At 43.6% G+C, this 26,711-nt stretch overlaps 1 protein-coding gene across 6 annotated transcripts in view; it reads right to left on the bottom strand.

The window, feature by feature from the left end:
* Nucleotides 1–26,711, bottom strand: part of LOC130291604 (ras-related GTP-binding protein A) — a 1,042,086-nt gene that overhangs the window by 72,338 nt on the left and 943,037 nt on the right. For 4 of the 6 annotated variants that reach the window (XM_056540559.1, XM_056540557.1, XM_056540558.1 and 1 more), the window contains 3 exons: nucleotides 3,729–3,772; nucleotides 3,542–3,641; nucleotides 3,389–3,455 (listed from right to left, as the gene is read on the bottom strand). In XM_056540559.1, the coding sequence (XP_056396534.1) occupies nucleotides 3,389–3,455; nucleotides 3,542–3,641; nucleotides 3,729–3,772 (211 nt within the window). Of the gene's footprint in view, nucleotides 1–3,388; nucleotides 3,456–3,541; nucleotides 3,642–3,728; nucleotides 3,773–4,029; nucleotides 4,169–26,711 lie in introns of those variants that run through there. The other 2 variants (XM_056540561.1, XR_008847980.1) reach the window with 2 other exon arrangements.

Raw genomic sequence — 26,711 nt, 5'->3', positions numbered from 1 at the left:
CCCTCAAATTTACTTTAAACTGAACTGGTCCCTAAAAAAAAAAATTCTAATTTAGAAAGCCCTCTAATGTCTTCACAAAGTCAAAACCGCCCAACCTAATGATGGCAACATAAAGTAGACATACCTTTCCCCTTGTTCACATTGTGTGAGCTCCTAGCAGGAGAAAGTGGGCATTCCCCAGCAGCCACAACATCACGGAAGCCTGCAAGAGCTGTGCCTCGCCATGCCCCACACACACTTCCCGAGTTTGGTCTCCTGCCAGGCCGGGAGGAGACCAACTAACTGTTTGACTTGCAGCAGGGAACTGAACAGAGCCACCTAGTGGCTGTTTTTTTTAATCAGAATAAAAACATATAAAGGTTGAGAATAGGGATCGCTCGATTATCAGTTTGGCTGATATTCACGTTTTTTGGACATTATCAGTATCAGCAATTACCTTACAGATAATGCCCCGCCCAGAGACCGCCACCGCCGCTGCCCCATTGCCTCCCCCATCCCCGGTTTTATGAATAGGAGATAGCTGATAACTTCTACCGGAATATAGTATAAGTTGTAGGCTATCGGCCTGAAAGGTGTCAGATTATCGGCATCAATATCGGTTGATCCCTAGTTGAGAATTTTAACATCAAGTAAATAGCAGTGTCTTATAATTACATAAGGAACAATATATTAAAAGTTTAGTTTGGTGACAGGTACTCTTTAAGGCCAACATGGGCTGAGTCCTTAACCCCTTAGTGACGCAGGACGTAAATGCACGTCCTGGTGCAGTGGTACTTAACGAACCAGGATGTACACTTACGTCCTGTACATGACCGCAAGCATCGGCGCGATGCTCGGGTCATGCGCGTCTGGTCCCGGCTGCTGATAGCAGCCAGGGACCCGCCGGTAATGGCCGACATCAGAGATCGTGCGGATGTCTGCCATTAACCTCTCAGATGCCGTGAGCAATACAGATGCAGTCAGAAAAATGCATGATCGGATCGCCCCGCAGCCATCTGATCATCTGTAATGGTGGACGGAGGTCCCCTCACCTTCCTCCGTCCGTCTCCCGGCATCTTCTGCTCTGGTCTGAGATCGAGCAGACCAGAGCAGAAGATAGGGCATAGCACTGATCAGTGATATGGGCTATGTATAGCGCTGAACAGTATTAGCAATCAAATGATTGCTATAAATATCCCCCTATGAGGACTATTAAAGTAAAAGTAAGGAGTAAAAAATCCCCTCTCCCAATAATTTTAATTGTCAGTTTTTCCCATTTTACCTCCAAAAAAGTGTAAAAAAAAAATTTTATTAACATATTTTGTGTAAATATCCGAACTATTAAAATATAAATGTTAATTATCCCGTACGGTGAATGGCGTGAACGTAAAAAAATAAAAATAAAAAAAAATTAAAAAGTCCAAAATTGCTGTTTTTTTTATTATTTTATAACATTTTATTCCAAAATAAATTGATAAACAATGTATAAAACGTTTTATATATGTAAATGTGGTATAAAAAAAAAAAAAAGTTAAAAGTACAGATCACGGCACAAAAAAAATGAGCCCTCATACCGCTGCTTATACGGAAAAATGAAAAAGTTATAGCTCAGCAAAATAGAGGGATTTTATATGCACTAATTTGGTTAAAAAGTTTGTGATTTATTTTAAGCTGAACAATAATAGAAAAGTATGTAATCATGAGTATCATTTTAATAGTATTGACCCAAAGAATAAAGAAAACATATAATTTTTGCTGTAAAGTGTACAGCATGAAAACAAAACCTTATAAAATTTGCTAAATTGCAGTTTTCTTATCAATTTCCCCACACAAATTGTATTTTTTTTGGTTACTGGTTAAGCCAAACATTTTATGGTAAAATGAGTGATGTCATTACAAAAAACAAGCCCTCATACTAGTCTGTGGCTGAAAATATAAAAAGAGTTATGGTTTTTTAGAAGGAGAGGAGGAAAAAAATGAAAACTTAAAAATAAAATTAAGTCCTTAAGGGGTTAAAGGAAAAAAACAGTCACCCTTTCACCCATACTAAGCCCAATACACGGGGTTATAGTGCAGGTGAATAGGAGAGCAATGCGGGCATGCAGTCCGGTGCCCGATCCCTCTGAAGATCGGAATCCTTCTGCACTGAATTGCGCACCTGAGGCGGACCCGTCGGCTGGATTTAAATATTCATGGTCCCTGGCCACGTGAGCCCTCAGTAGGCACAAGCTCTCACATGACCAGCAACCATGAATATTCAAAATCCAGCCAGTGGGCCTGCCTCCAGTGCACAATTCAGCGCAAAAAGATGCTGAACTCCAGAGAGACCAGGTGCTAGACAAAAGGAATGTATATGAGTCAGAGTCTCCTGTTCACCCGCACTATAAACTGGGTTTAGTGTGGGTGAACGAGTGACCTTTTTCCTTTAAGGGGTTAAACAGTTAATTAACAGATATCGGAGTACTCTCACATGTCGGTCATTACAAGCAGGTATCAACTCGAATGCCCTGGGTATGACCAGGGCCACTTACCGAATAAAAAATGTATTGAATTCAATGAAAGCAACTGTTTTTTCAGATAAGCAATAGGCAAAAAAAAAAAGTACATGAGAAAGGATATAAAACGCAGTATTGACAACTGAAGAATAGAGAACCATAGGTTTATTAAAAGGAGTATTCCAGGATGTTTGAAGCCATTGAGCCCATGATGCCAAGTTATAACATTGTGCAATATGCTTCTACTACCTCAGTGTGGCCTTTTGTCTTGTTTTCAACTACAAGACTGTAGTGAAAGTCTTTATTTTACTGTTGTCTCTGACCTTTCACAGCATTTTATGGGGAGCTTGGCTATGCTGCAGTGGGTAAGTGGATATCATAACTTCTATAAATCCCTTCCACCTTGCTTTTTCCACACACTAAATGATGAAGGCTGAAGAAGGAAAAACCCGAAATATCCCTTTATGTGATGTGCACCAAAATAATCTATAGAATAAAAGTCTAAAATGAGGACAGTTTTACAGAAAGACAGTGCTATGAGACAAAATTGAGAAATCCCCCCTCTATCAGCAAGTCCTAGAAAACATCTTTAAAGGGATGTCTGAGAAATAAAAATGTTTTACCTCTTTTGTTCCCCTGCTCCAAACAGCCACACATGATGTCCATTAGCTGCACAATGTGATTTGGTACCCGCATCCTCTTGTTTTGGAAGGTATACTTCAAGACGTGAGAAGGGCAGAAGTGGAGCCATTGCTCCACTTCTGCCCTTCCCATGTCTTGAAGTACCGTATACCTTCCAAAACAAGAAGCAGAAGAGGTAAAGCATTTTCTGCTCCTCTTCATTCCTTTCAAAGATTAACTAAGCAGTGAACCAAAGTCAAGGACTTGAATACATTAAGTCACAAGAAACTTACCCACCACAATCCCAAAGATTAAGCACCAGGTTCCCCAAAAATCGAACATGAGAGTGTTCAACATCAACTGCAAGAGAAAAGCACAGAGGGCGAAATGACTACATGATCAATGCACCTAGATCAATGCACTCAAGGGAATTAACCAGGCCTTACTGGTGGCTCCCAAACGCCTTGTGTCTCGTGCAATATAGTTGGCAAAGATGATGGATCTCATGCTTGTCTTTCCTGAGCCACTTTTGCCCATCAATAGCACCTGACAGGAGAACAAGACATTTTATATCAGATTACATTCTGTTACCTACACTTGAATAGCTCTAGTGATCTTTGCATAGTACATTACCTTTTTCTTCATTGTTGAACTGGGCATTACACGGCTAGACAATTCTGCACAACGAAAAACAAGCGACAACAGATTACAATGAGCATAGATGCCAGCCAGGCCTCTAATGCAGGAAAAGATTAGCGCGTTACGGTACAGATGCTCATACACAGCCGCATCTCGCCACTATGTGCTGTTATGGTTCGATTGCCTTAGATCTCTCCTGCCCAATCTCAACAACAAACCTATGAATACACGTCTAACTCTGCGCCCACGGCAACGTAAGCTAAACTAACAACCCCCTCATGCGCAAATCACCCACCTTACAAAGAACGATCCAGGGTCCGAATGTTTCCGCATCACATGATTCGTCACATGACAAGAGCGGAAGTTCATGCAGGAAGTCTAGTAGATGCTTTGTCCTAGTGAACGAAAGGCGCTCTGATGACGTCATGCCCATGTGACCACCTACTTTGGGTGAAGCTATGCTCTATCTATTTTCTCTTCAGCAGTAGCGTCAGCGGTAGTAGAGAGGGTTATTGGTGGTGACTGCTAGCGACTGTTTCTTATTCCAGGGTTTCTTGGCAGTGGCTTAGCATGATCACGAGCCACTCTGGGTGCACTGTTAGGTGATGCTCTGAAGGTACTGTGGGTGCACTTTTATCTGATGCTCTGCAGGGACTGGGCTAATTTTTATCTGATGCTCGGCAGGGACTGTGGGGGAGATTTATCAATACCTGTGCAAAGGAAAAGTTGCCCATAGCAACCAATCGGATTGCTTCTTTCATTTTGCAGAGGCCTTGTTAACCTATTGGGGACGGAGGCCGTACAGGTACGCTCTCGCATCCTGGTACTTAAGGACGGAGGGCGACCTGTACGCCCTCCAAATTTCCGATCCCCGCTGACCCCCCCCCCCCCCCCATAACGGCAATCCCTGTGATTGGACGGTCAATTCTGACAGTTAAGTAACAGCTTTTTTTTCACCCTGAAGGATAGGAGTGAGATGGCAGGGGTGCCACCTCCTCCTATCCCCTGCTATTGGTCAGTTGGGAGCAGCTGACTAATAGCAGGCAGGGGCGGGACTTTTGTATACATTGCCCGCTCTGCCTGCCCATCCTGGGTCCGGGCGAAGCGGGGAGATGAGCGGTGGCAGAATCAGCAGTGTGGCGGATTGGCAGTGCTGCGGGATCGCAGTCAGGTGGGAGGCTGTGGCCCTCCAGAGATTTGTTTTAACTTCACCTCCTAGCTTGCCTGGACTGTCTGGGCATGCTGGGAGTTGTAGTTTTGCACAGTGGTCTCCAAACTGTGCCCCTCCAGCCATTGAAAAACTACAACTCCCAGCATGCCCTGACAGAACATGCATGTTGGTAGTTGTAGTTTTGCCATAGCTGGAGGCACACCGGTGGGGAAACACTGAGTTAATGTTACCTCTGTGTTTCCCCACCAGTGTGCCCCCAGCTGTGACAAAACTACAACTTCCAGCATGTACAGTGCGTAAGTGCATGCTGGGAATTGAGTTGTAGTTTTGCAACAGCTGGAGGTTTGAGCAACCACCCCCATGTGAATTTACATGGTACATTCACACAGGCGGGAGTTTACAGCGTGTGGCAAAGTTCCAGCTGTGGCAAATTTTCCGCCGTAGCTCAAACTCCCAGCAGGAAACTAGCTGTAAACCCCCGCCCATGTGACTGCACCCTAAAAACACTACACTACACAAAATAAAGAGTAAAACACTAAATATACACACACCCTTACAAATTCCCCCCCCCCCCCCCCCCAATAAAAATTTTAAACGGATTATACGGCAGAGTTTCCTAAATGGAGCCTCCAGCTGTTGCAAAACAACAACTTCCAGCATTGCCGGACAGCCGTTGACTGTCTAGGCAGGCTGACTGTTTTGCAACAGTTGGAGGCACCCTGTTTGGGGAACACTGCCATACGGTATTTTTGGTGGCGGAGGCAAGTGTAATGTTTGCATCCGGGTCCGTCCCTATGCAAATCCCTAATTAAGTGCTGCATATGGGGTATTTCCGTAATCGGGAGAAGTTGTGTTTCAAGTACAGAAATACCGTATATGTGGACGTAAAGTGCTCTGCAGGCACACAACATATCTCAGGAGAGAGTGTACCATGTACATTTGAGGTCTAAATTGGTGATTTGCACAGGGGTGACTGACAGCTGCAGTGGTTTTGACATAAACGCAAAAAAACAAACAAACATGTGGAACCATTTTGGAAGCTACACCCCTCAAGGAACGTAATAAGGGGTATAGTGAGCCTTAGCATACGTGAAAATGAAAAAAAGAATTTTCACTGAAATGCTTGTGTTACCCAAAATCATTTTCACAAGAGGTAAATGATGAAAAAGGCCCCCCAAATTTTTAACCCCATTTCTGTAAGAAAATATATACGAAAAAAAAGTTGGGAGCGGCTGCAGTTCACTTTCAATAAATCACAGTTCCTCAAGAAAAAGAGATACGCACAAATGCCAAACTACAGTCTGTGAGTAGCCATTAACCGACCACTCACAACTTTAACGGACGTTTCGGTAAAAGAGTGGGTCTTTTTGGTTGCCACTACACTCTACTTTGGTGAAACACTTCCACCCGAATTGAAGAAAGACTGGGAAAAAAAGGAAAAACTCGAGGAGCGGACACACCTATTCCCACAGTAGCTGGATTAACACATTAATTCATTTCGTCAGTGCACTTCACCGAGGGGAGCCGAAGTCAGTCAGGCTCCCCTGTGCCGGTAAGCTCGTCTCTCCCACTTTCAATCAGGTAAGCTTGTCTCTCCCACTATCTTTTCTCCAGTGTTTTTCTTTCAATAGATATTTCTTATTTCTTAGCTATCACGCCCCCTCCCGTAGGCTTGCATTGAGGGGTGGAGCGTGACGTCACACGCCGCCGGCCCGGTGGTCGCCTGTAATCAGTCCCGGAGCGAACACGCTCCGGGGACTGATTACAAACCGGGTGCCGCGTGCATGATATCGGGGGTCCCCAGCAGCGGGACTCCCGCGATCAGGCATCTTAATCCCCTAACCTTTGGATAGGGGATAAGATGTGCAAGTACCGGAGAACCCCTTAAGGACCAGGCCATTTTACACCATAGGACCAGAGCGTTTTTTGAACATCTGACCACTGTCACTTTAAACATTAATAACTCTGGAATGCTTTTACTTATCATTCTGATTCCGAGATAGTTTTTTTCGTGAAATATTCTACTTTAACATGGTGATACATTTTTGTGGTAACTTGCATCCTTTCTTGGTGAAAAATCCCAAAATTTGATGAAAAAATTTAACATTTTGCATTTTTCTAACTTTGAAGCTCTCTGCTTGTAAGGAAAATGGATATTCCAAATTTTTTATTTTTTATTCACATTTCCAATATGTCTACTTTATGTTTGCATCATAAAATTGACAGGTTTTTACTTTTGGAAGACACCAGAGGGCTTCAAAGTTCAGAAGCAATTTTCCAATTTTTCACAACATTTTCAAATTCACTATTTTTCAGGGATCAGTTCAGGTTTGAAGTGGATTTGAAGGGTCTTCATATTAGAAATACCCCATAAAAGACCCCATTATAAAAACTGCACCCCCAAAAGTATTCAAAATGACATTCAACGTTTCAACCCTTTAGGTGTTTCACAGGAATAACAGCAAAGTGAAGGAGAAAATTCACAATCTTCATTTTTTACACTTGCATGTTCTTGTAGACCCAATTTTTGAATTTTTACAAGGGGTAAAAGGAGAACATTTATACTTGTATGTGTAACCCAATTTCTCTCGAGTAAGCACATACCTCATATGTCTATGTAAATTGTTCGGCGGGCGCAGTAGAGGGCTCAGAAGGGAAGGAGCGACAAGGGGATTTTGGAGAGTATGTTTTTCTGAAATGGTTTTTGGGGGGCATGTTGCATTTAGGAAGCCCCTATGGTGTCAGAACAGCAACCCCCCCCCCCCACATGGCATACCATTTTGGAAACTAGACCCCTTGAGGAACGTAACAAGGAATAAAGTGAGCCTTAATACCCCATAGGGGTTTCACGACTTGCATATGTAAAAAAAAAAAAATGTTTTCACTAAAATGTGTGTTTCCCCCCAAATTTCACATTTTTGCAAGGGTTAATAGCAGAAAAAAAGCCCCAAATTTGTAACCCCATCTCTTCTGAGTATGGAGGTACCCCATAAGTTGACCTGAAGTGCACTACGGGCGAACTACATTGCTCAGAAGAGAAGGAGTCATATTTGGCTTTTTGAGAGCAAATTTTGCTCGGTGGGCATGTCGCATTTAGGAAGCCCCTATGGTGCCAGAACAGCAAAAAAAAAAAAACACATGGCATACCATTTTGGAAACTAGACCCCTTGAGGAACGTAACAAGGAATAAAGTGAGCCTTAATACCCCACAGGGGTTTCACGACTTTTGCATATGTAAAAAAAATAATTATTTTTTTCACTAAAATGTGTGTTTCCCCCCAAAGTTCACATTTTTGCAAGGGTTAACAACAGAAAATACTCCCCAAAATTTGTAACCCCATCTCTTCTGAGTATGGAGGTACCCCATAAGTTGACTTGAAGTGCACTACGGGCAAACTACAATGCTCAGAAGAGAAGGAGTCATATTTGGCTTTTTGAGAGCAAATTTTGCTCAGGGGGCATGTCGCATTTAGGAAGCCCCTATGGTGCCAGGACAGCAAAAAAAAAAACCACATGGCATACTATTTCGGAAACTACATCCCTCAAGGAACATAACAAGGGGTACAGTGAGTCTTAACACCCCACAGGTGTTTGATAAATATTCATGAAGTGGGATGTGAAAATGAAAAATTGGAATTTTTTTACACTAAAATGCTGGGGTTACCCCAAATTTTTCATTTTCATAAGTGGTAAAAGGAGAAAATGTCACCGTAAGTTTGTAAATACATTTCTTTGGAGTAAGGACATACCTCAAGTCTGGGTGTAAACAGCTTGCACACTGGTCTGAGAGTAGCAGGTCGCATTCAGGGGGCTTGAGGACTTGATCAGAAAGATCAACTCCCCCCATATACCGATTGTAGTCCAGAATTCAATCGGGCTTGAGGACCGGTGTTGTGGTACCTCGCACAGGTACAGGTGAGCTGCCATTACCATGAATAGTGCTCAGCATAAGGACATCCCTCTTATCCTTATACCTGACCAGCAACAGGTTTTCATGGGTAAGGGCATGGGATAGGTGTCTGCAGAATTAGAGGGAGGCCTCTCTGGTTTTTCCGCACGGTCCCACAAGCGGACGTGGATCTGGCGGCAAGGGATGTGAACAGAGGGATGCTGGTATAAAAGTTGTCCACGTACACGTGGTAACCCTTATCCAGCAAAGGGTGCACAAGCTCCCAAATGATTTTCCCGCTAACACCCAGAGTGGGGGAACAATCTGGGGGTTCAACACGGGAATCTCGTCCCTCATACACTCTAAACTTGAGAGTGTAACCAGAGGTACTCTCACAAAGTTTACAGAGCTTCACGCCATACCGCGCCCGCTTTGAGGGAATATACTGGCAGAAGATGAGTCTCCCCTTAAAACTGATAAGAGACTCATCAACCGAGAGCTCCCTGAGGGGTACGTAGGCCTCAAAAAATTTGGCCCCAAAGTGATCGATGACCGGCCTCACTTTGTAAAGCCGGTCATGGGCGAGATCACCTCGGGGCGGACATGCCACATTATCTGCATAATGCAGGCATATCCGAATGGCCTCAAACCGCCTCCGTGCCATGACCATACTGTAAAGCGGGGTCTGGTAGAAGATGTCCCTGCTCCAGGGACATCTTGTTTTTTTGACCAGGCCCATATGCAGCAAGAGGCCCCAAAATGTCCTCATCTCTGCTGCATCAATGGCGTACCATTCATTGGGCCTGGCCAAAACAGAATCAGTGTGGTGGGCGATGAACTGCCTGGCATACAGATTCGTCTGCTCCACCATGTGATTGACAAAACTGTCACTGAAAAAATAACTGAAATAGTCAATTTCAGTGAATCCAGAATTGTCAATCCGGATTCCAGAGTCGCCAACAAACTCCGGAACCCGTGGCTGATAAGCCTCTAGGGGTCTCCAGACAGGTTCACCGGAAGGGGGCTCCGGTAAACTTGTCTGGGGGGGTCGGACTCCTAGTACGAGCAGCATCACCACTCGCACTAGTGCCGGCCACTGGGCCACTATCATGGGGGGTGCGTGGCCTTGCCTGGCGGCGTCTCCGCCGCCGTATAGGTGACTCATCATCAGTACTAGATGATGAGGAGGACGATGAAGAACACAGGAATGTAGGATCTTCATAGTCCTCACTGACAGATTCGAAGTATGCCTCCGCTGCCGAAAATGCCTGGCGAGCCATCGCCTACGGTGGTGTGGGGGGGGGGGGGGAGTGTGTGTGGGGGGGGGTGAGTATGTAGTGTGTGTGATTGGTGTAACTGTAACTGTATGGGGGGAAAAAAGCGATGCGGCTAAAAATAAAAAAAATGGGGGGCCAAATGCAGCACCCTGAATCCCTAATACGGCCCGGGTCACACAAAAAAAATTGTGGCGGACCCTTTAGGTCCTATTAGGGGGTCAGGGGGGGAAATTTTTTTTAAACTTTTTCTTTCTACACTTTTTTTTTTTACTTTACTGGTTAACCCTACCTGTCCCTGGGGCTGTACTCTCTCCCTGCTCTAAGGGGGGGGGGTCTTCCTCTGTGAGGTGCTCCAATCTTCACAGAGGCGGGGGGTGGGGGGGTCCCTGGCTCCTTCTCGCAGCTCTGGCCGCTGAATGAACTCAGGGAGCAAGCAGAGCCGCGAGAAGGGGCCGTTAACCCCTCCCCTGCCGGCTGCTATTGGCCAATAGCAGCCATCCTGGGGGGGGGTGACGAAATCGCCACCTCCCCATAGATATAGAGGGTGATAGGGGGTGTATCCTACACCCCCATTCACCTTGTATCTCTAGGTCAGCGGGTCACACGTGACCCGCATCACCGGAATTGACGAAAATCGCAAGTGTGAATTCACTTGTGATTTTCGGCGATCGCCTACATGGGTGGGGTCTGATGAGCCCCCCTGGGCATTGGCGCGGAGTGCCTGCTGATCGATATCAGCAGTCACCCCGGTCCGATCCCCGCCCGGCGCGCGACAGGAACCGAAATTCCTGCGGGCGTACAGGTACCCCCTTGGTCCTTAAGTACCAGGGAGCAAAGGCATACCTGTACGCCCTTGGTCCTTAAGGGGTTAAGGACTCAGCGTTTTCATTTTTTCCTCATCACCTTCTAAAAATCATAACGCTTTCAATTTTGCACATAATATTCCATATGATGGCTTATTTTTTGCGCCACCAATTCTACTTTGCAGTGACATTAGTCATTTTACCAAAAAATCCACGGCGAAATGAAAAAAAAATCATTGTGCGACAAGATCAAAGAAAAAAAGTCATTTTGTAATTTTTGGGGGCTTCCGTTTCTATGCAGTACATATTTCTGTAAAAATGACACCTTATCATTATTCTGTAGGTCCATACGGTTAAAATGGTACCCTACTTATGTAGGTTTAATTTTGTCGTACTTCTGGAAAAAATCACAACTACATGCAGGAAAATGTATACGTTTAAAAATGTCCTCTTCTGACCCCTATAAAAAAAATTCATTGTGCGACAAAATTTAAGAAAAAATAAAAATTTTTAACTTTTGGGGACTTCCGTTTCTACGCAGTGCATTTTTCAGTAAAATGACACCTTACCTTTATTCTGTAGGTCCATACGGTTAAAATGATACCCTACTTACAGGTTTGATTTTGTCGTACTTGCAGAAAAATGTATACGTTTATAATTGTCATCTTCTGACCCCTATAACTTTTTTATTTTTCCGTGTACGGCCGGTATGAGGGCTAATTTTTTGCTCCGTGTTCTAAAGGTTTTATTGGTACCATTTTTGCATTGATAGCACTTTTTGGTCACTTTTTATTCATTTTTTTTATCATATAAAAAGTGACCAAAAATATGATATGTTGGACTTCGGAATTTTTTTGCGCGTACGCCATTGACCGTGCGGTTTAATTAATTATATATTTTTATAGTTTGGACATGTACGCACGTGGCGATACCACATATGTTTATTTTTATTTACACATTTTTTTTTTATGGGAAAATGGGGGTGATTCAAACTTTTATTAGGGAAGGGGTTAAATGACCTTTGTTAATTTTTTTTTCACTTTTTTTTTGCAGTGCTATAGTTTCCATAGGGACACACTGATCTTTTACCCTGATCCCTGCAAAGCCATAGCTTTGCATGGATCAGCGAGATAGGGGCTCGATTGCTCAAGCCTGTAGCCTGTAGCCAATCGGACGCAACGGAGCAAGGTAAGGGGGTCTCGATCAGCCCCAATGAGCTGCCGGGAAGCGTATACTTTCACTTTCAGATGCGGCGGTCAACTTTGATCACCCCGTCTGAAGGGTTAATAGCACGTGGCACAACGATTGGTGCCGCACGCTATTAGCCCAGGGTGTCGGCTATGACTAGCAGCTGGGACCGACCCGGTGTGATGCGGGGTCACGGCGTGACTCTGTTTTAAACACCGGGACCGGGCTCAGTGTGTACAGGTACCTCCTGAGTCCTCGAGAGGTTAAAAAGGGATCATTTTCCAAGATATTCCAATGTTTAAAAAATATTTTCTCTGTTTGTTTCGCATTTTGAGAGAACTGTGAAATAAAAACTGTCCCATAGGGGGGCGTGTCCTGGCTGCTGAGGAAGATGGACGTGTAGTGTGAGAGCTCCGTCCACACCACCCGATTTAGCGGCTAAACCCAGCGACTACCGGCATTATCAGATCTCTCCCTACCTGTTCCTGGACCTATCAAGCCAGCGGTCATCATGCCTGCCCGGAGAAAGACATTGGTGAGGCAGAACACTCTGGCTAAGTTCAGCTTTACCCGCTGATAACATTACTGCACAACTCTCTACTGCCTAGACTTGTTGACTCCACGATTGAAGGAATCAAGTGGTCAGATCATGCAGCGATATCTCTCACACTGTCAGACGAGGTATCGTCGCCCTTAACATACATTTGGCGCATTAGTCCTTTCCTGCTATCGCATGCCCAATACTCAGTAACACTCAGGTCAGATATCCAGGAATTCTTTGCACTTAATTATAACTCGGTATCTAGAAATATTGTATAGTGGAATGGCCATAAAGCAGTCTTGAGGGGGTTCTGTATCAAATATAGCTCCGATTTAAAAAGCAAAGGGATACACAAATCACAACATTAGTTACTCAGCTAAAAATGGTGGAACAAGCTAACAGGATTGCCCCCTCGGCTGACCTAGCAGGGCAGATTGCAGCTTTAAGACGTGACCTACGTTGCAGTATGCTAGCCTCCTACGAAAAAGCTCACAGGAAAATGGGAGCTCTTTACTACTCCCAAAATAATAAGTCCGGTAAACTTTTGGCTGGTCGCCTTAGGAAGAGACAGGTACAATCAAAAATCCCCTACCTGATCCACCCTGTTACTAGCGAAAAGTTAACCACTCCCTCTAGTATTGCTAACGGCTTTAGTGCTTATTATGAGCACTCATATAATTTATGTACCACGATCCCAGAAACTCCCAGCTCCTCTAGACTTATTGGAGACTACCTGAAAAGCCTAAACTTGCCCGCACTTGCTGATGCCCAGCTAGAGTTGTTAAATAGGGAAGTGTCATCTTCCGAGGTCCTTAACATAATTAGATCCCTGCCGTCGGGTAAAGCCCCTGGTCCTGATGGGTTCTCCAGTGGATATTATAAGCAATATGGGGACCTTCTGGCTGCCCCTCTAACGAACTTTTGTAATGAAGCTATAGCTACGGGCTCCCTCCCAGTCGAAAACCTTCAGGCTCTCATAACTACACTCCCCAAACAGGGTAAATCATTTGAGCTACCACAAAATTACCGCCCGATCTCGTTATTGAATCAGGATGTGAAGATCTATGCCAAGCTTCTTGCTTCAAGACTGGCCCTGATCCTTCCATCTATCATTTCACAAAACCAGGCGGGTTTTGTCTCCGGTAGGCAAACTTCCGACAATACAAGACGTCTGATTAATATACTGCATCACATTGAACTGTCTTCCACCCCCGCACTAATTTTAGCATTAGATGCAGAAAAAGCATTTCACCGCCTTAGGTGGTCCTTTGCTTTTGCAGTGATGGACACAATGGGTTTTAAGGGACATATACTCTCAGCTATAGGCTCGTTATAGAGTCTTAGCAAATGGTGCGCTCTCCGGTGACTTCACCATCACCAATGGGTCCAGACAGGGCTGCCCCTTGTCCCCCCTGATCTATATTCTTTCTATGGAGCCATTGGCTCAATCAATTAGGACCCATCCCAGCATTCACGGGGTTACCATTGGTACTCAGTCGCATGTCATTTCATTATATGCGGATTATGTAGTCCTATCCCTTACAAGCCCAGGGGAGTCTGTTCCTGCACTGATGGAAGTTATAGCTAAATACGACAAGCTTTCTTACTATAAACTTAACAGCATGAAGACCCAAGCCCTGCCTATGCATCTTCCTCCAGCTTTACATTCACACCTTCATCTCACTTACACTATGGATTGGAGGGAGTCGAGCATCAGCTACTTGGGTACACATATAACCTTTCCACTTTCCTCCCTCTATAAAGCTAATTATGCACCTCTGCTTCTCTCCCTGGCTGCGGAAACGGACTCTCTCTCGAGATCTATTATATCTTGGGTGGGTAGAATAGCAACTTTTAAAATGTTTGTTCTCCCAAAAATGTTATATTTGTTCAGGACAATCCCTATTGAACTCCCCACTAGCTTCTTTACACAAATGCAAAAGATTTTAACTAGGTTTGTGTGGGCGGGTAAAAAGCCTAGGCTTGCACATACACTTCTGGCTAAAAATAAATTGGCGGGAGGACTGGGTTCCCCAGATATTCGAGGCTACTACACTTCCACCCTTATCTCCTCAATGAGACAATGGATCAACTTCGAAAGTAGTCTTCCATGGGCACACACAGAGCAATTGTCAGTTTCTCCATATAGTTTACATGATTTGTTATACTTACCTCTATGGAATCTCACCCTGCCTACTATTACCAATCCTTTAGTTAAGGCCTCCCTAACTGCATGGAAGAATTATTTACGTCTTGCTCATAGAAAAATGCCGACCCATAAAGGAGACATTCCACTCACGCTTCTTCAATCTTATATTCCAGACCTAAACATACATACCTGGATTACTGCAGGGATGACCCGCATAGATGATATGCTAGATAATGCAGTTTTGTTGCCGTTTGATTCCCTAAAGTCCAAATTTCGTATTTCTCCCAGGGATTTCTATAAATACTTACAAATACGTCACTTCCTGGATTCCTTACCACAATCATTTCACAATAGTAGTTTTAACATCATCAAGTTCCTTTCCTCAAGTCAGACAGGCATTAAATTGATATACTCAGCACTGTTAGGAGCTGACTTCTGTCTCTTCTGTCTCTTATCCACTTAGACTTTGGAGTAGGGATCTAGACCTCCTCCTAATGCAGGATGATTGGGGCAAAGCCTTTGCCAATGTCCACAAGGCTTTTCAATGCTCTACACATTTAGAAAGTGCATATAAAACTATATTGCGGTCATATTTTACCACCCGTGAAATTGGCCAAGGCCTACCCTGTACCTCAGATCTATGTTGGCAGGGTTGTAGGTGTCGGGGTTCTCTCCTGCATATTCTATGGTCCTGTCCACTGATACAAACATTCTGGGAAGCATGTCGGAGACTGGTGGAAGATTTGTTCCATTGTTCCATTGTCCCCAGACGTGGTCCTATTATTCCTACACTTAGATAGCTTTTCCCCTAAACATAGAGAGCTATTTAGTTTGGTGTGTATCTCAGCCAAGATTATCATTACAAGTCTATGGAAATCGTGTACCTTACCTACACTGGACACATTGATAACTAAGCTTAACACGACATACTCCTTCGAGAAAATATTAGCCCTGGAATCAAATAACCTTAGTAAATTCAGGGCGAGATGGGAACCTTGGGCGTCCTCGACTTACTGTAGAGACATTTAACGGTAGATACGCACCTTCCCATTATTCCCTCCGCCATCATACTTATATGCCCTTTGAGTTGCAGTTCATTCTGGTTCCTGAAACTACATAGTCGGTGCGTTGACTTCACTTTTTGACTCAACCTATTCATGAGTTTGAAAGCATGTAGATGGGGATATTCATTTCACATCCATTTATCCTAACATTTTAAGAGTGAACTCATATAGAACTTATCTCAACGTTATGTGACTTATACCAGATGCCATGATGGTTTTGTTTTGTAACCTCTGTTATTGTTTTTACGCCTTGTTGGCGTTCTAACTGTGTTGTATGAAACTTGAAATAATTCTTCAATAAAAAGCTATTGAAAGTAAAGTAAACACTGTCCCATAATTAACTTCTTCTGCTTTTTATTTTTCTGTCCTAGTTTTTGATTTTTTTTTTCCAGTCTTTCCTCTGAGTAAGGATATATGTAAAGTGCTCTGCGGGCGCACTACAATGCTCAGAAGAGAAGGAACAAAGTTTGGTTCTTGGAGAGAGGCTTATAATACTATGAGCATTTTAATGGTAATTTCAAAATAAAAAATTTTTTGTGACCACTTGAATTATGAAGTGGATTTAAGGAGCCTGTATGATAGAAACCCCAAAAAATCACCCCATTTTAAAAACTGCACCCTTAAAAGTATTCAGAATGACACTTACAAAGTTTAAGTGGTTCACAAGAATAAAACAAAATGAAGGGACATTTTTAACCCCTTAAGGACTGAGCCCTTTTTCACCTTAAGGACTCGGCCATTTTTTGCAAATCTGACCACTGTCACTTTAAACATTAATAACTCTGGAATGCTTTTAGTTATCATTCTGATTCCGAGATAATTTTTTCGTGACATATTGTACTTTAACATAGTGGTAAAATTTTGTGGTAACTTGCATCCTTTCTTGGTGAAAAATCCCCAAATTTGATGAAAAATGTGAAAATTTTGCATTTTTCCTAACTTTGAAGCTCTCTGCTTGTAAGGAAAATGGATATTCAAAATAAAATTTTTTAATTCACATATACAATATGTCTACTTTATGTTTGCATCATAAAACTGACGTGTTTTTACTTTTGGAAGACGCCAGAGAGCTTCAAAGTTCAGCAGCAATTTTCCGATTTTTCACAAAATTTTAAAACTCGCTTTTTTTCAGGGACCAGTTCAGGTTTGAAGTGGATTTGAAGGGTCTTCATATTAGAAATACCCCATAAATTACCCCATTATAAAAACTGCACCCCCCAAAGTATTCAAAATGACATTCAGTAAGCGTTTTAACCCTTTAGGGGTTTCACAGGAATAGCAGCAAAGTGAAGGAGAAAATTCACAATCTTAATTTTTTACACTCGCATGTTCTTGTAGACCCAATTTTTGAATTTTTGCAAGGGGTAAAAATGAGAACATTTTTACTTGTATTTGAAACCCAATTTTTCTCGAGTAAGCACATACCTCATATGTCTATGTTAATTGTTCGGCGGGCGCAGTAGAGGGCTCAGAAGGGAAGGAGCAACAAATTGTTTTTGGGGGGCATGTCACCTTTAGGAAGCCCCTATGGTGCCAGAACAGCAAAAAAAAACACATGGCATACCATTTTGGAAACTAGACCCCTTGGGGAACATAACAAGGGGTAAAGTAAACCTTAATACCCCACAGATGATTCACGACTTTTGCATATGTAAAAAAAAAAAATTACATTTTTTACCTAAAATGCTTGGTTTCCCAAAAGTTTTACATTTTTAAAAAGGGTAATATCAGAAAATACCCCCCAAAATTTGAAGCCCAATTTCTCCCAATTCAGAAAACACCCCATATGGGGGTGAAAAGTGCTCTGCTGGTGCACTACAGGTCTCAGAAGAGAAGGAGTCACATTTGGCTTTTTTGAAGGAAATTTTGCTCTGGGGGCATGCCGCATTTAGGAAGCCCCTATGGTGCCAGGACAGCAAAAAAAAACACATGGCATACCATTTTGGAAACTAGACCCTTTGGGGAACGTAACAAGGGGTAAAGTGAACCTTAATACCCCACAGGGGTTTCACAACTTTTGCATATGTAAAAAAAAAAAAATGTACCTAAAATGCTTGGTTTCCCAAAAAATTTTAATTTTTACAAAGGGTTAAGGCAGAAATTACCCCCCAAAATTTGAAGCCCAATTTCTCTCGATACAGAAAACGCCCCATATGGGGGTGAAAAGTGCTCTGCTGGCGCACTACAGGTCTCAGAAGAGAAGGAGTCACATTTGGCTTTTTGAAAGCAAATTTTGCTCTGGGGGCATGCCGCATTTAGGAAGCCCCTATGGTGCCAGAACAGCAAAAAAAAACACACATGGCATACTATTTTGGAAACTAGACCCCTCGGGGAACGTAACAAGGGGTTAAGTGAACCTTAATACCCCACAGGCGTTTCCCGACTTTTGCATATGTAAAAAAAAAATTTTTTTTGACCTAAAATGCTTATTTTCCCAAAAATTTCCCAAAAGTTTTGCAACAGCTGGAGGCTCCGTTTTGGAAACCGTGGCGTACCAGACGTTTTTCATTTTTATTGAGGAGGGGAGGGGGGCTGTGTAGGGGTATGTGTATATGTAGTGTTTTTTACTTTTATTTTATTTTTTGTTAGTGTAGTGTAGTGTTTTTAGGGTACAGTCGCACGGGCGGGGGTTCACAGTAGTTTCTCGCTGGCAGTTTGAGCTGCGGCAGAAAATTTGCCGCAGCTCAAACTTGCAGCCGGATACTTACTGTAAACCTCCGCCCATGTGAGTGTACCCTGTACATTCACATTGGGGGGGGGAAACATCCAGCTGTTGCAAAACTACAACTCCCAGCATGCGCTGACAGACTGTACATGCTGAGAATTTTAGTTTTGCAACAGCTGTAGGCACACTGGTTATGTATCACTGAGTTTGTGACCTTACTCAGTGTTTCAAAACCAGTGTGCCTCCAGCTGTTGCAAAACTACAACTCCCAGCATGTACGGTGCATGGTGTAAGGTGACTGTTGGGAGTTGTAGTTTGCAACAGCTGGAGGCACACCGGTCGTGAAACACTGAGTTAGGTAAAAAAAACTCTGAGTTTCACAACCAGTGTGCCTTCAGCTGTTGCAAAACTACAACTCTCAGCAGTCACTGACAGCCAATGGGCATGCTGGGAGTTGTAGTTATGCATCCAGCAGATGCACCACTACAACTCCCAGCATGCACTTAAGCTGGGAGTTGTAGTTATACAACAGCTGAAGGTACACTTTTCCATAGAAAAAATGTGCCTCCAGCTGTTGCAAAACCATAAGTCCCAGCATGCCCATAAGGGAATGCTGGGAGTTGTGGTGGTCTGCCTCCTGCTGTTGCATAACTACAGCTCCCAGCATGCCCTTTTTGCATGCTGGGAGCTGTTGCTAAGCAACAGCAGGAGGCTGTCACTCACCTCCTGCTGCTGCTCCGTCGCAGGACAGTCCCTCGCTGCGGCCGTTGCTCCTGGGGCCCCGATCCCAACAGGGACGCCGGGGATCGGGTCCCCAGCACCCGGGGTCTTCTTCCCGCACCCGCTCACGTCCTCCAGAAGAGGGGCGGAGCAGGTGCAGGAGTGACACACGCAGCAGGCGCCCTGATTGGTCGGCCGGTAAACCGGCCGACCAATTAGGGCGATCGTGAGGTGGCACCAGTGCCACCTCACCCCTGCTGGCTCTGGCTGTTCGGGGCCGTCGGAGACCTGATTGACCCGGAATTGCCGCAGATCGCTGGACTGAATTGTCCAGCGATCTGCGGCCATCGCCGACATGGGGGGGGGGGCATAATGACCCCCCTGGGCCATATGCCGGGATGCCTGCTGAATGATTTCAGCAGGCGTCCCGCTCTGGTCCCCAACCGGCTAGCGGTGGGGACCGGAATTCCCACGGGCATATGGATACGCCCTGCGTCCTTAAGGACTCGGAATGCAGGGCGTATCCATATGCCCTGCATTATGAAGAGGTTAAATTTCAAATTTTCTTTTGCATTTTTCTTGTTTAAACAATTTTTTACAGTGACATGGAAGGTATTAACAAAAAATCCTCAAATGTACATATATTACCCCAATTCTAAAGATTTTAGAAATATCTCATATGTCGTTCTAGTGTGCTCCTTGACTCACACACAGGCCTAAGACATGATGCAGCACATATTGGATTTTGACACCTCCTTTTTCTTAGGATATTTAGCAGTGCCCACCGTGGTACTAGTACAGTGGAAAAACACCACAAATGACCCCATTTTGGAAACTACACCCCTCAGAGAATTCATTTAGGGGGTAGTGAGCATTTTGACACCACAGGGGAATGAGGATAGTTTTTTACATTAGGCCGTGAAAATAAATTTTTAAATTTTTATGCACAAAGTGCACATTTAGCACAAGTTGGCTCATTTTGACAAGGAACACGGGAATAATAGCACCCCAAATTTTATTACCCAACTTCTCCTGAACGTGGCAGTACCCCATATGTGGTCATAAACCGCTTTTTGGGCACACAGCAGGGCACAAAAGGAATGCAGTGCCTTTTGGCATTTTGGATGCAGATTTTGCAGAATGTGTTTTCTCACACCAGCTGCATTTGCAGTGCCCACCGAGGTACCAGTACAGTGGAATAACCCCACAAAAGACCCCATTTTGGAAACTACACCCCTCAGAGAATTCATTTAGGGGGGTAGTGAGCATTTTGACACCACAGGGGATTGAGGATAGTTTTTAACATTAGGCCGTGAAAATAAAATTTGAAATTTTTATGCACAAAGTGCACATTTAGCACAAGTTGGCTCATTTTCACAAGGAACAAGGGAATAATAGCACCCCAAATTTTATTACCCAAATTCTCCTGAACATGACAGTACCCCATTTTCAGCATGTTATCTTCTGATTGGGCAGATGGCAGGGCTCAGGAGAGAGATAGCACCAAGCCCAAGTTCAGGTCTACTGTGGTCACATTTATTGCATTGTGCTTTTATTGCAGAGGCTTAGAGGTGTAAAAATTGTGGAAACCGCAGAGAAATTACCACATTTAACTGCAGGTTTTGCTGGAATGGTTTTGGGGTACAATGAAAAAATTTGCGGCATACTGTAACGCAGGTTTTGCTGGAATGGTTTTGGGGTAAAATGAAAAAAATTTGCAGCATACTGTACCGCACATTTACAATGAGAAAATTTGCGGCATATTGTACCGCAGATTTTGCTGGAATGGTTTTGGGGTAAAATCTAAATTATTACGGAATGGGTTATGGGTGCCAAATTGAGGTTGGATTTTAGATGTGGGGACGTATAGAAACTGCAGAGAATGGGGATGAAAAGGTGATAGTACGGTTAATAAAAGATAGATTTAGTAATCTAGGGATTTGTGGAACTCTTTGAAACAATCTTTTATGCACAGGTCAGGGTTATCGGGGCAAGTTTCACAGTGGAAAGTGGTTTCCTGATGCCTTTTTTGTAGCAGACTCTACATCTCTTTTGGGTCCTTCCTTTTTTTTTGCTAGAGGGGATAACATTGGGAAAATGTTGGCCAGGTACAATACGGTTGTACCCCGCTGATGAGGTAATGGGGCGCTCCTCCTCTCGGTTTCCACAAATGAGGGCATTAATAACAATTTCTTGAAACTCAAGAAATGTCCCTGTCCTGCCTGCATTACGTGATAGCACGTATGCATTGTACAGTGCCATCTGCACAATGTGCACCACGGCCTTTTTATACCAGGCCTTCGTTTTTCTCATGGCACCGTGCGGTTTTAGGACTTGATCGGAGAAGTCCACGCCTCCCATGTATTTGTTATAATCCAGAATGCAGTCTGGCTTGGAGACGGTGGAACTTGTGCCTCGTACTGGGACAGTGGTGGAGCCGCTGCCATGGATGGATGTCAATATAAGGACATCTCTTTTATCTTTATATTTTAGCAGAAAGAGGTTATTGCTGCGAAGTGCCCTGCTCTCGCCTCTTGGCAGTGGTTGCACAATATGTGTTTTGGGGAGGCCTCGCTGGTTCTTGCGAACAGTGCCACAGGCGACAGTAGCCCTGGCAGCAAGGCACTGAAAGAGAGGCAGGCTTGAATAAAAATTGTCCATGTATAGTTGATACCCTTTGTCTAAATGTGGGTACACCATGTCCCAGACAATACCCCGAGATGCTTTCGCACAACTTGTACAATTTAATTTCCGTACCTGGCCCTCTTATTGGGCAGGTACTGACGGAATTTAAGCCGGCCTTTGAAGTGGACAAGGGATTAATCCACACTAATGTCCTTTTCTGGGATGTATGCCTCTGAAAACTTGGCACTGAAATGGTCAATTATCGTCCAAAGTTTGTAGAGGCGATCAAAAGAGGGGTCATTTGGGGGTGGGCACTGAGTGTTGTCACTGTAGTGGAGGAATTTGAGGAGCATAGTGTTGCTGTACGGTGGGGTGTGGTACAGAATGTCCGCACTCCAATACTGCCTTGTTAACGGCTTTTTCACTATGCCCATGTGGAGAACAAGGCCCCAAAATGTCATCATTTCATCAGTAGTGACGGGGGTCCATTTTGAATATGATGAAGTGGGGTTCTGGGCCAAAAATTGTTGGGAATATACATTGGTCTGTTGTACAATTATGTTGACCAATTCATCCCAAATTATTTTTTTTTAAATAATCAATTTCAGTAAGGCCATCTGTACTGAACTGGATTCCTGAGGTGGCCACGAAATCAGGAATCTGGGCCTCATAATTTTCTGGGACTGGGGTCCACACAGGGTCACTTGGTTTGGATGCTGGTTAAGGCAGTGTCCTGCGACGCCTTTGTCGCGGTTCCTCATCACTACTGGAGGAGGAGGAGGACGGCAAGAGGAATGGGGCATATTCCTCTTCTGACTCACTGGCCATCTCCATATCAGAGGCAAGAATGTCATAAGCCTCTTCTGCCATGAACACCCTTTGCGATGAGCGGGTTGGTCGGGACATTTTTTGTATTTCAAATTTGGGGTGGGGTGTATGTTAGGATTTAACACGTGTGATAGTAGTAATGTAGTAAGCCCTGCATATTTCAGGAACCTAAGCTCTATATATATTTTTTTTTTACTAAAAACGGACGCCAACTACTGTCGCCTAATCTATATATGTTTTTGTTTTTTGTTTTTTTATATAAATTATTTTTTTTAACTTTTTTTTTATAACAGAAAAATGTAAAAATCCTGCTCTACAAAACACTGTTTATGCCTGCCTGTAGCGGGAGCTGTTGTACACAGATCTTCACTCGGAAGTGAAGAGAGCTGCAGGACAGACGCACCAGCAGCCGGACCTGTACAGATGGGGAATAAACTTTTGGTAAGGGACACTGGGTGATCTCTGGGGACAGAGGGATCACTGGGGACAGGGGAGATCACTGGGGACAGAGGGGGATCGCTGGTCACAGAGGGGATCACTGAATGGAGGGGATCAAAGCACAGAGGTGATTCACGGACGGCACAGAGGGGGATCACTGGTCACTAAGGGGGGATCGCTGGTCACTAAGGGGAGATCGCTGGTCACAGAAGGGGGTCGCTGGTGACTGAGGAGGATCACATAAACCGCTCTGCTCACTGAAGCAAAACAGAATGGAGTGAGCAGAGCGGTGTTTATTATTTACATTTTAGTGCTTTGGCTGCCATAGGCTTGGTCCCCCTGGACCATCCAATCGCAGCCTAAGCAACAAGAAACTGCCTAATGTAAACATCGGTGGTGATTGGTGCTGTGTTTTACAGCGCTGAACACCACCGATGATCCCTGTTACCAGGCAGGGTAACAGGATTTCTCAGCAATATGCTGTCATCAGCTTGTCTGATTTGACTAGCTGATAGCAGCGATCGCGGTGGGGGCGATGAAACCCCCCTGGGTCCCGACACAAGATGGCTGGCTATCAGTGATAGCCACCATCTTTCTGGGCGCAGCGTTGTACTGTCAGCGGCGGCAGAAAAATACATGTCAGGAAGGGGGTCGTCATGGATCGGGAAGGGGTTAAGGACCCAGCCAATTTTCACTGTAGGACCCGGACATTTTTTGCACATCTTACCACTGTCACTTTAAGCATTAATAACTCTGGGATGCTTTTACTTTTCATTCTAATTGCGAGAAATATTTTTCGTGACATATTCTACTTTATGTAAGTGGTAAATTTTGTCGATACTTGTTTTCTTTTAACCCCTTTTTTAACCTCTTGTCGATACTCATTTTTTTTAACCCCTTAACGACGCAGGACGTAAATGTACGTCCTGGCGAGGTGGTACTTAACGCACCAGGCCGTACATTTACGTCCTAAGCATAACCGCGAGCATCGGAGCGATGCCAGGATAATGCGCGGCAGATCCCAGCTGCTGATCGCAGCCAGGGACCCGCCTGTTATGGCGGACACCCGCGATCCCGCGGATGTCCACCATTAACCCCTCAGATGCCGTGATCAATACAGATCACGGCATCTGCAACATCCCGGTAACTAAAATGGATGATCAGATCACCCGCAGTGCTGCCGCGGAGATCCGATCATCCAGCATGGCAGACGGAGGTCCCCTCACCTGGCTACGCTGCCTTCCCGGCGTCTTCTGCTCTGATCTGACCTTCCCGCAGACCAGAGCAGAAGATGACAGATAATGCTATACATAGCACTGAACAGTATTAGCAATCGAGTGATTGCTATAAATAGTCCCCTATGTAAAATTAAAAGTAAAAAAAATAAAGTAAAATAAAGTGAAAACCCCCCTCCCCCAATAAAAACGTAAATTGTCCCATTTTCCCTATTTCACCCCTAAAAAGTGTTAAAAAAATATTTTACATACATATTTGGTATCGCCACGTGCATAAATATCTGAACTATTAAAATAAAATGTTAATGATACCGTACGGTGAACGGCATGAATGTAAGCGCAACAGTAATAGACAAGTATGTTATCATGGGTATCATTTTAATCGTATTGACCCAAAGAATAAATAACACATGTCATTTTTACCGTAAATTGTACGGCGTTAAAGCAAAACCTTCCAAAATTAGCAAAATTGTGGTTTTCTTTTTAATTTAACCACACAAATAGTATCTTTTTTTTTAGTTGCGCCATACATTTTATGTTAAAGTGAGTGAAAACATAAAAATTGTCTGCGTCCTTAAGGCCCAAATGGGCTGCGTCCTTAAGGGGTTAACTTTGAAGCTCTCTGCTAATAAGGAAAATGAATATTCCAAATTAATTATATATTGATTCACATATACAATATGTCTATTTTATGTTTGCATCATAAAGTTGACATGTTTTTACTTTTGGAAAACATCAGAGGGCTTCAAAGTATAGCAGCAATTTTCCAATTTTTCACAACATTTTCAAAATCGAAATTTTTCAGGGACCAGTTCAGTTTTGAAGTGGATTTGAAGGGCTTTCATATTAGAAATACCCCATAAATGACTCCATTATTAAAACTGCACCCCTCAAAGTATTCAAAATGACATTTAAAACGTTTGTTAAGCCTTTAGGTGTTTCACAGGAATAGCAGCAAATTGAAGGAGAAAATTCAAAATCTTCATTTTTTACACTGGAATGTTCTTGCAGACCCAGTTATTGAATTTTTACAAGGGGTAAAAGAAGAGAAGTTTTCCTAAAATGTGTAAGCCAATACCTTATATGTGTATGTCAAGTGTTCGGCGGGCGTAGTAGAGGGCTCAGGAGGGAAGGAGCGACAATGGGATTTTGGAGAGTGAGTTTTTCTGAAATGGTTTTTGGGGGTCATGTCACATTTAGGAAGCCCCTATGGTGCCAGAACAGCAAAAAAAAAAAAAAAAACCTACATGGCATATTATTTTGGAAATCACACCCCTCAAGGCATGTAACAAGGGGTACAGTGAGCCTTAACACCCCACAGGTGTTTGATGACTTTTCGTTAAAGTTGGATGTGTAAATGATTTATTTTTTCACTAAAATGCTGGTTTTCCCTCAAAATTTTTTTAAAAGGGAGAATAGGAGAAAATGCCCACCAAAATTTGTAACCCCATCTCTTCTGAGCATGGAATACCCCATGTGTGGACGTCAATTGCTCTGCTGGCGCACTACAATGCTCAGAAGAGAAGGAGTCACATTTGGCTTTTGAAAAGCAAATTTAGTTGAAATGGTTTTTGGAAGGCATTTTGCATTTAGAAAGCCCCTATGCTGCCAGAACAGCAAAAAAAAAAAATCACATGGCATACTATTTTGGAAACTACACCCCTCAAGGACCGTAACAAGGGGTACAGTGAGCCTTAACACCTCACAGGTGTTTGACAACTTTTTGTTAAAGTCGGATGTGTAAATGAAAAAAACAATTTAACTAAAATGCTGTTTTTTCCCCAAATTTTACATTTTTACAAGGGGTAATAGGAGAAAATGGCCCCCAAAATTTGTAACTCCATTTCTTCTGAGTATGGAAATACCCAATGTGTGGACGTCAAGTGCTTTGCTGGCGCACTACAATGCTCAGAAGAGGAGGAGCACCATTGAGCTTTTGGAGACAGAATTTGGTTGGAATAAAAGTCGGGGGCCATGTAACATAGTAACATAGTAACATAGTAAAATAGTTCATGAGGTTGAAAAAAGACCAGAGTCCATCAAGTTCAACCTATATCCCTAATGAGTCCACACTGAATTGAGTTGATCCAGAGGAAGGCAAAAAACCCTCATACTAGAAGTAAAAATTCCTTCCCGACTCCAAATATGGCAGTCAGAATAAATCCCTGGATCAACGTTCTATTACTCTCCAAGAATGCATCCAGACCCGTTTTTAACTTTTTTACAGAGTTCACCATGACCACCTCCTCAGACAGAGAATTCCACAGTCTCACTGCTCTTACAGTAAAGAACCCCCGTCTGTGCTGGTGTAGAAACCTTCTTTCCTCTAGACGTAGAGGATGCCTCCTTGTTATAGATACAGTCCTGGGTATAAATAGATCATG

Source organism: Hyla sarda, chromosome 9, assembly GCF_029499605.1.
Source record: "Hyla sarda isolate aHylSar1 chromosome 9, aHylSar1.hap1, whole genome shotgun sequence".
In the NCBI taxonomy this organism is placed as follows: Eukaryota; Metazoa; Chordata; class Amphibia; order Anura; family Hylidae; genus Hyla; species Hyla sarda.
Note: the sequence above shows the minus strand (reverse complement) of the source record. Positions and strands in the feature narration are given on the sequence as shown.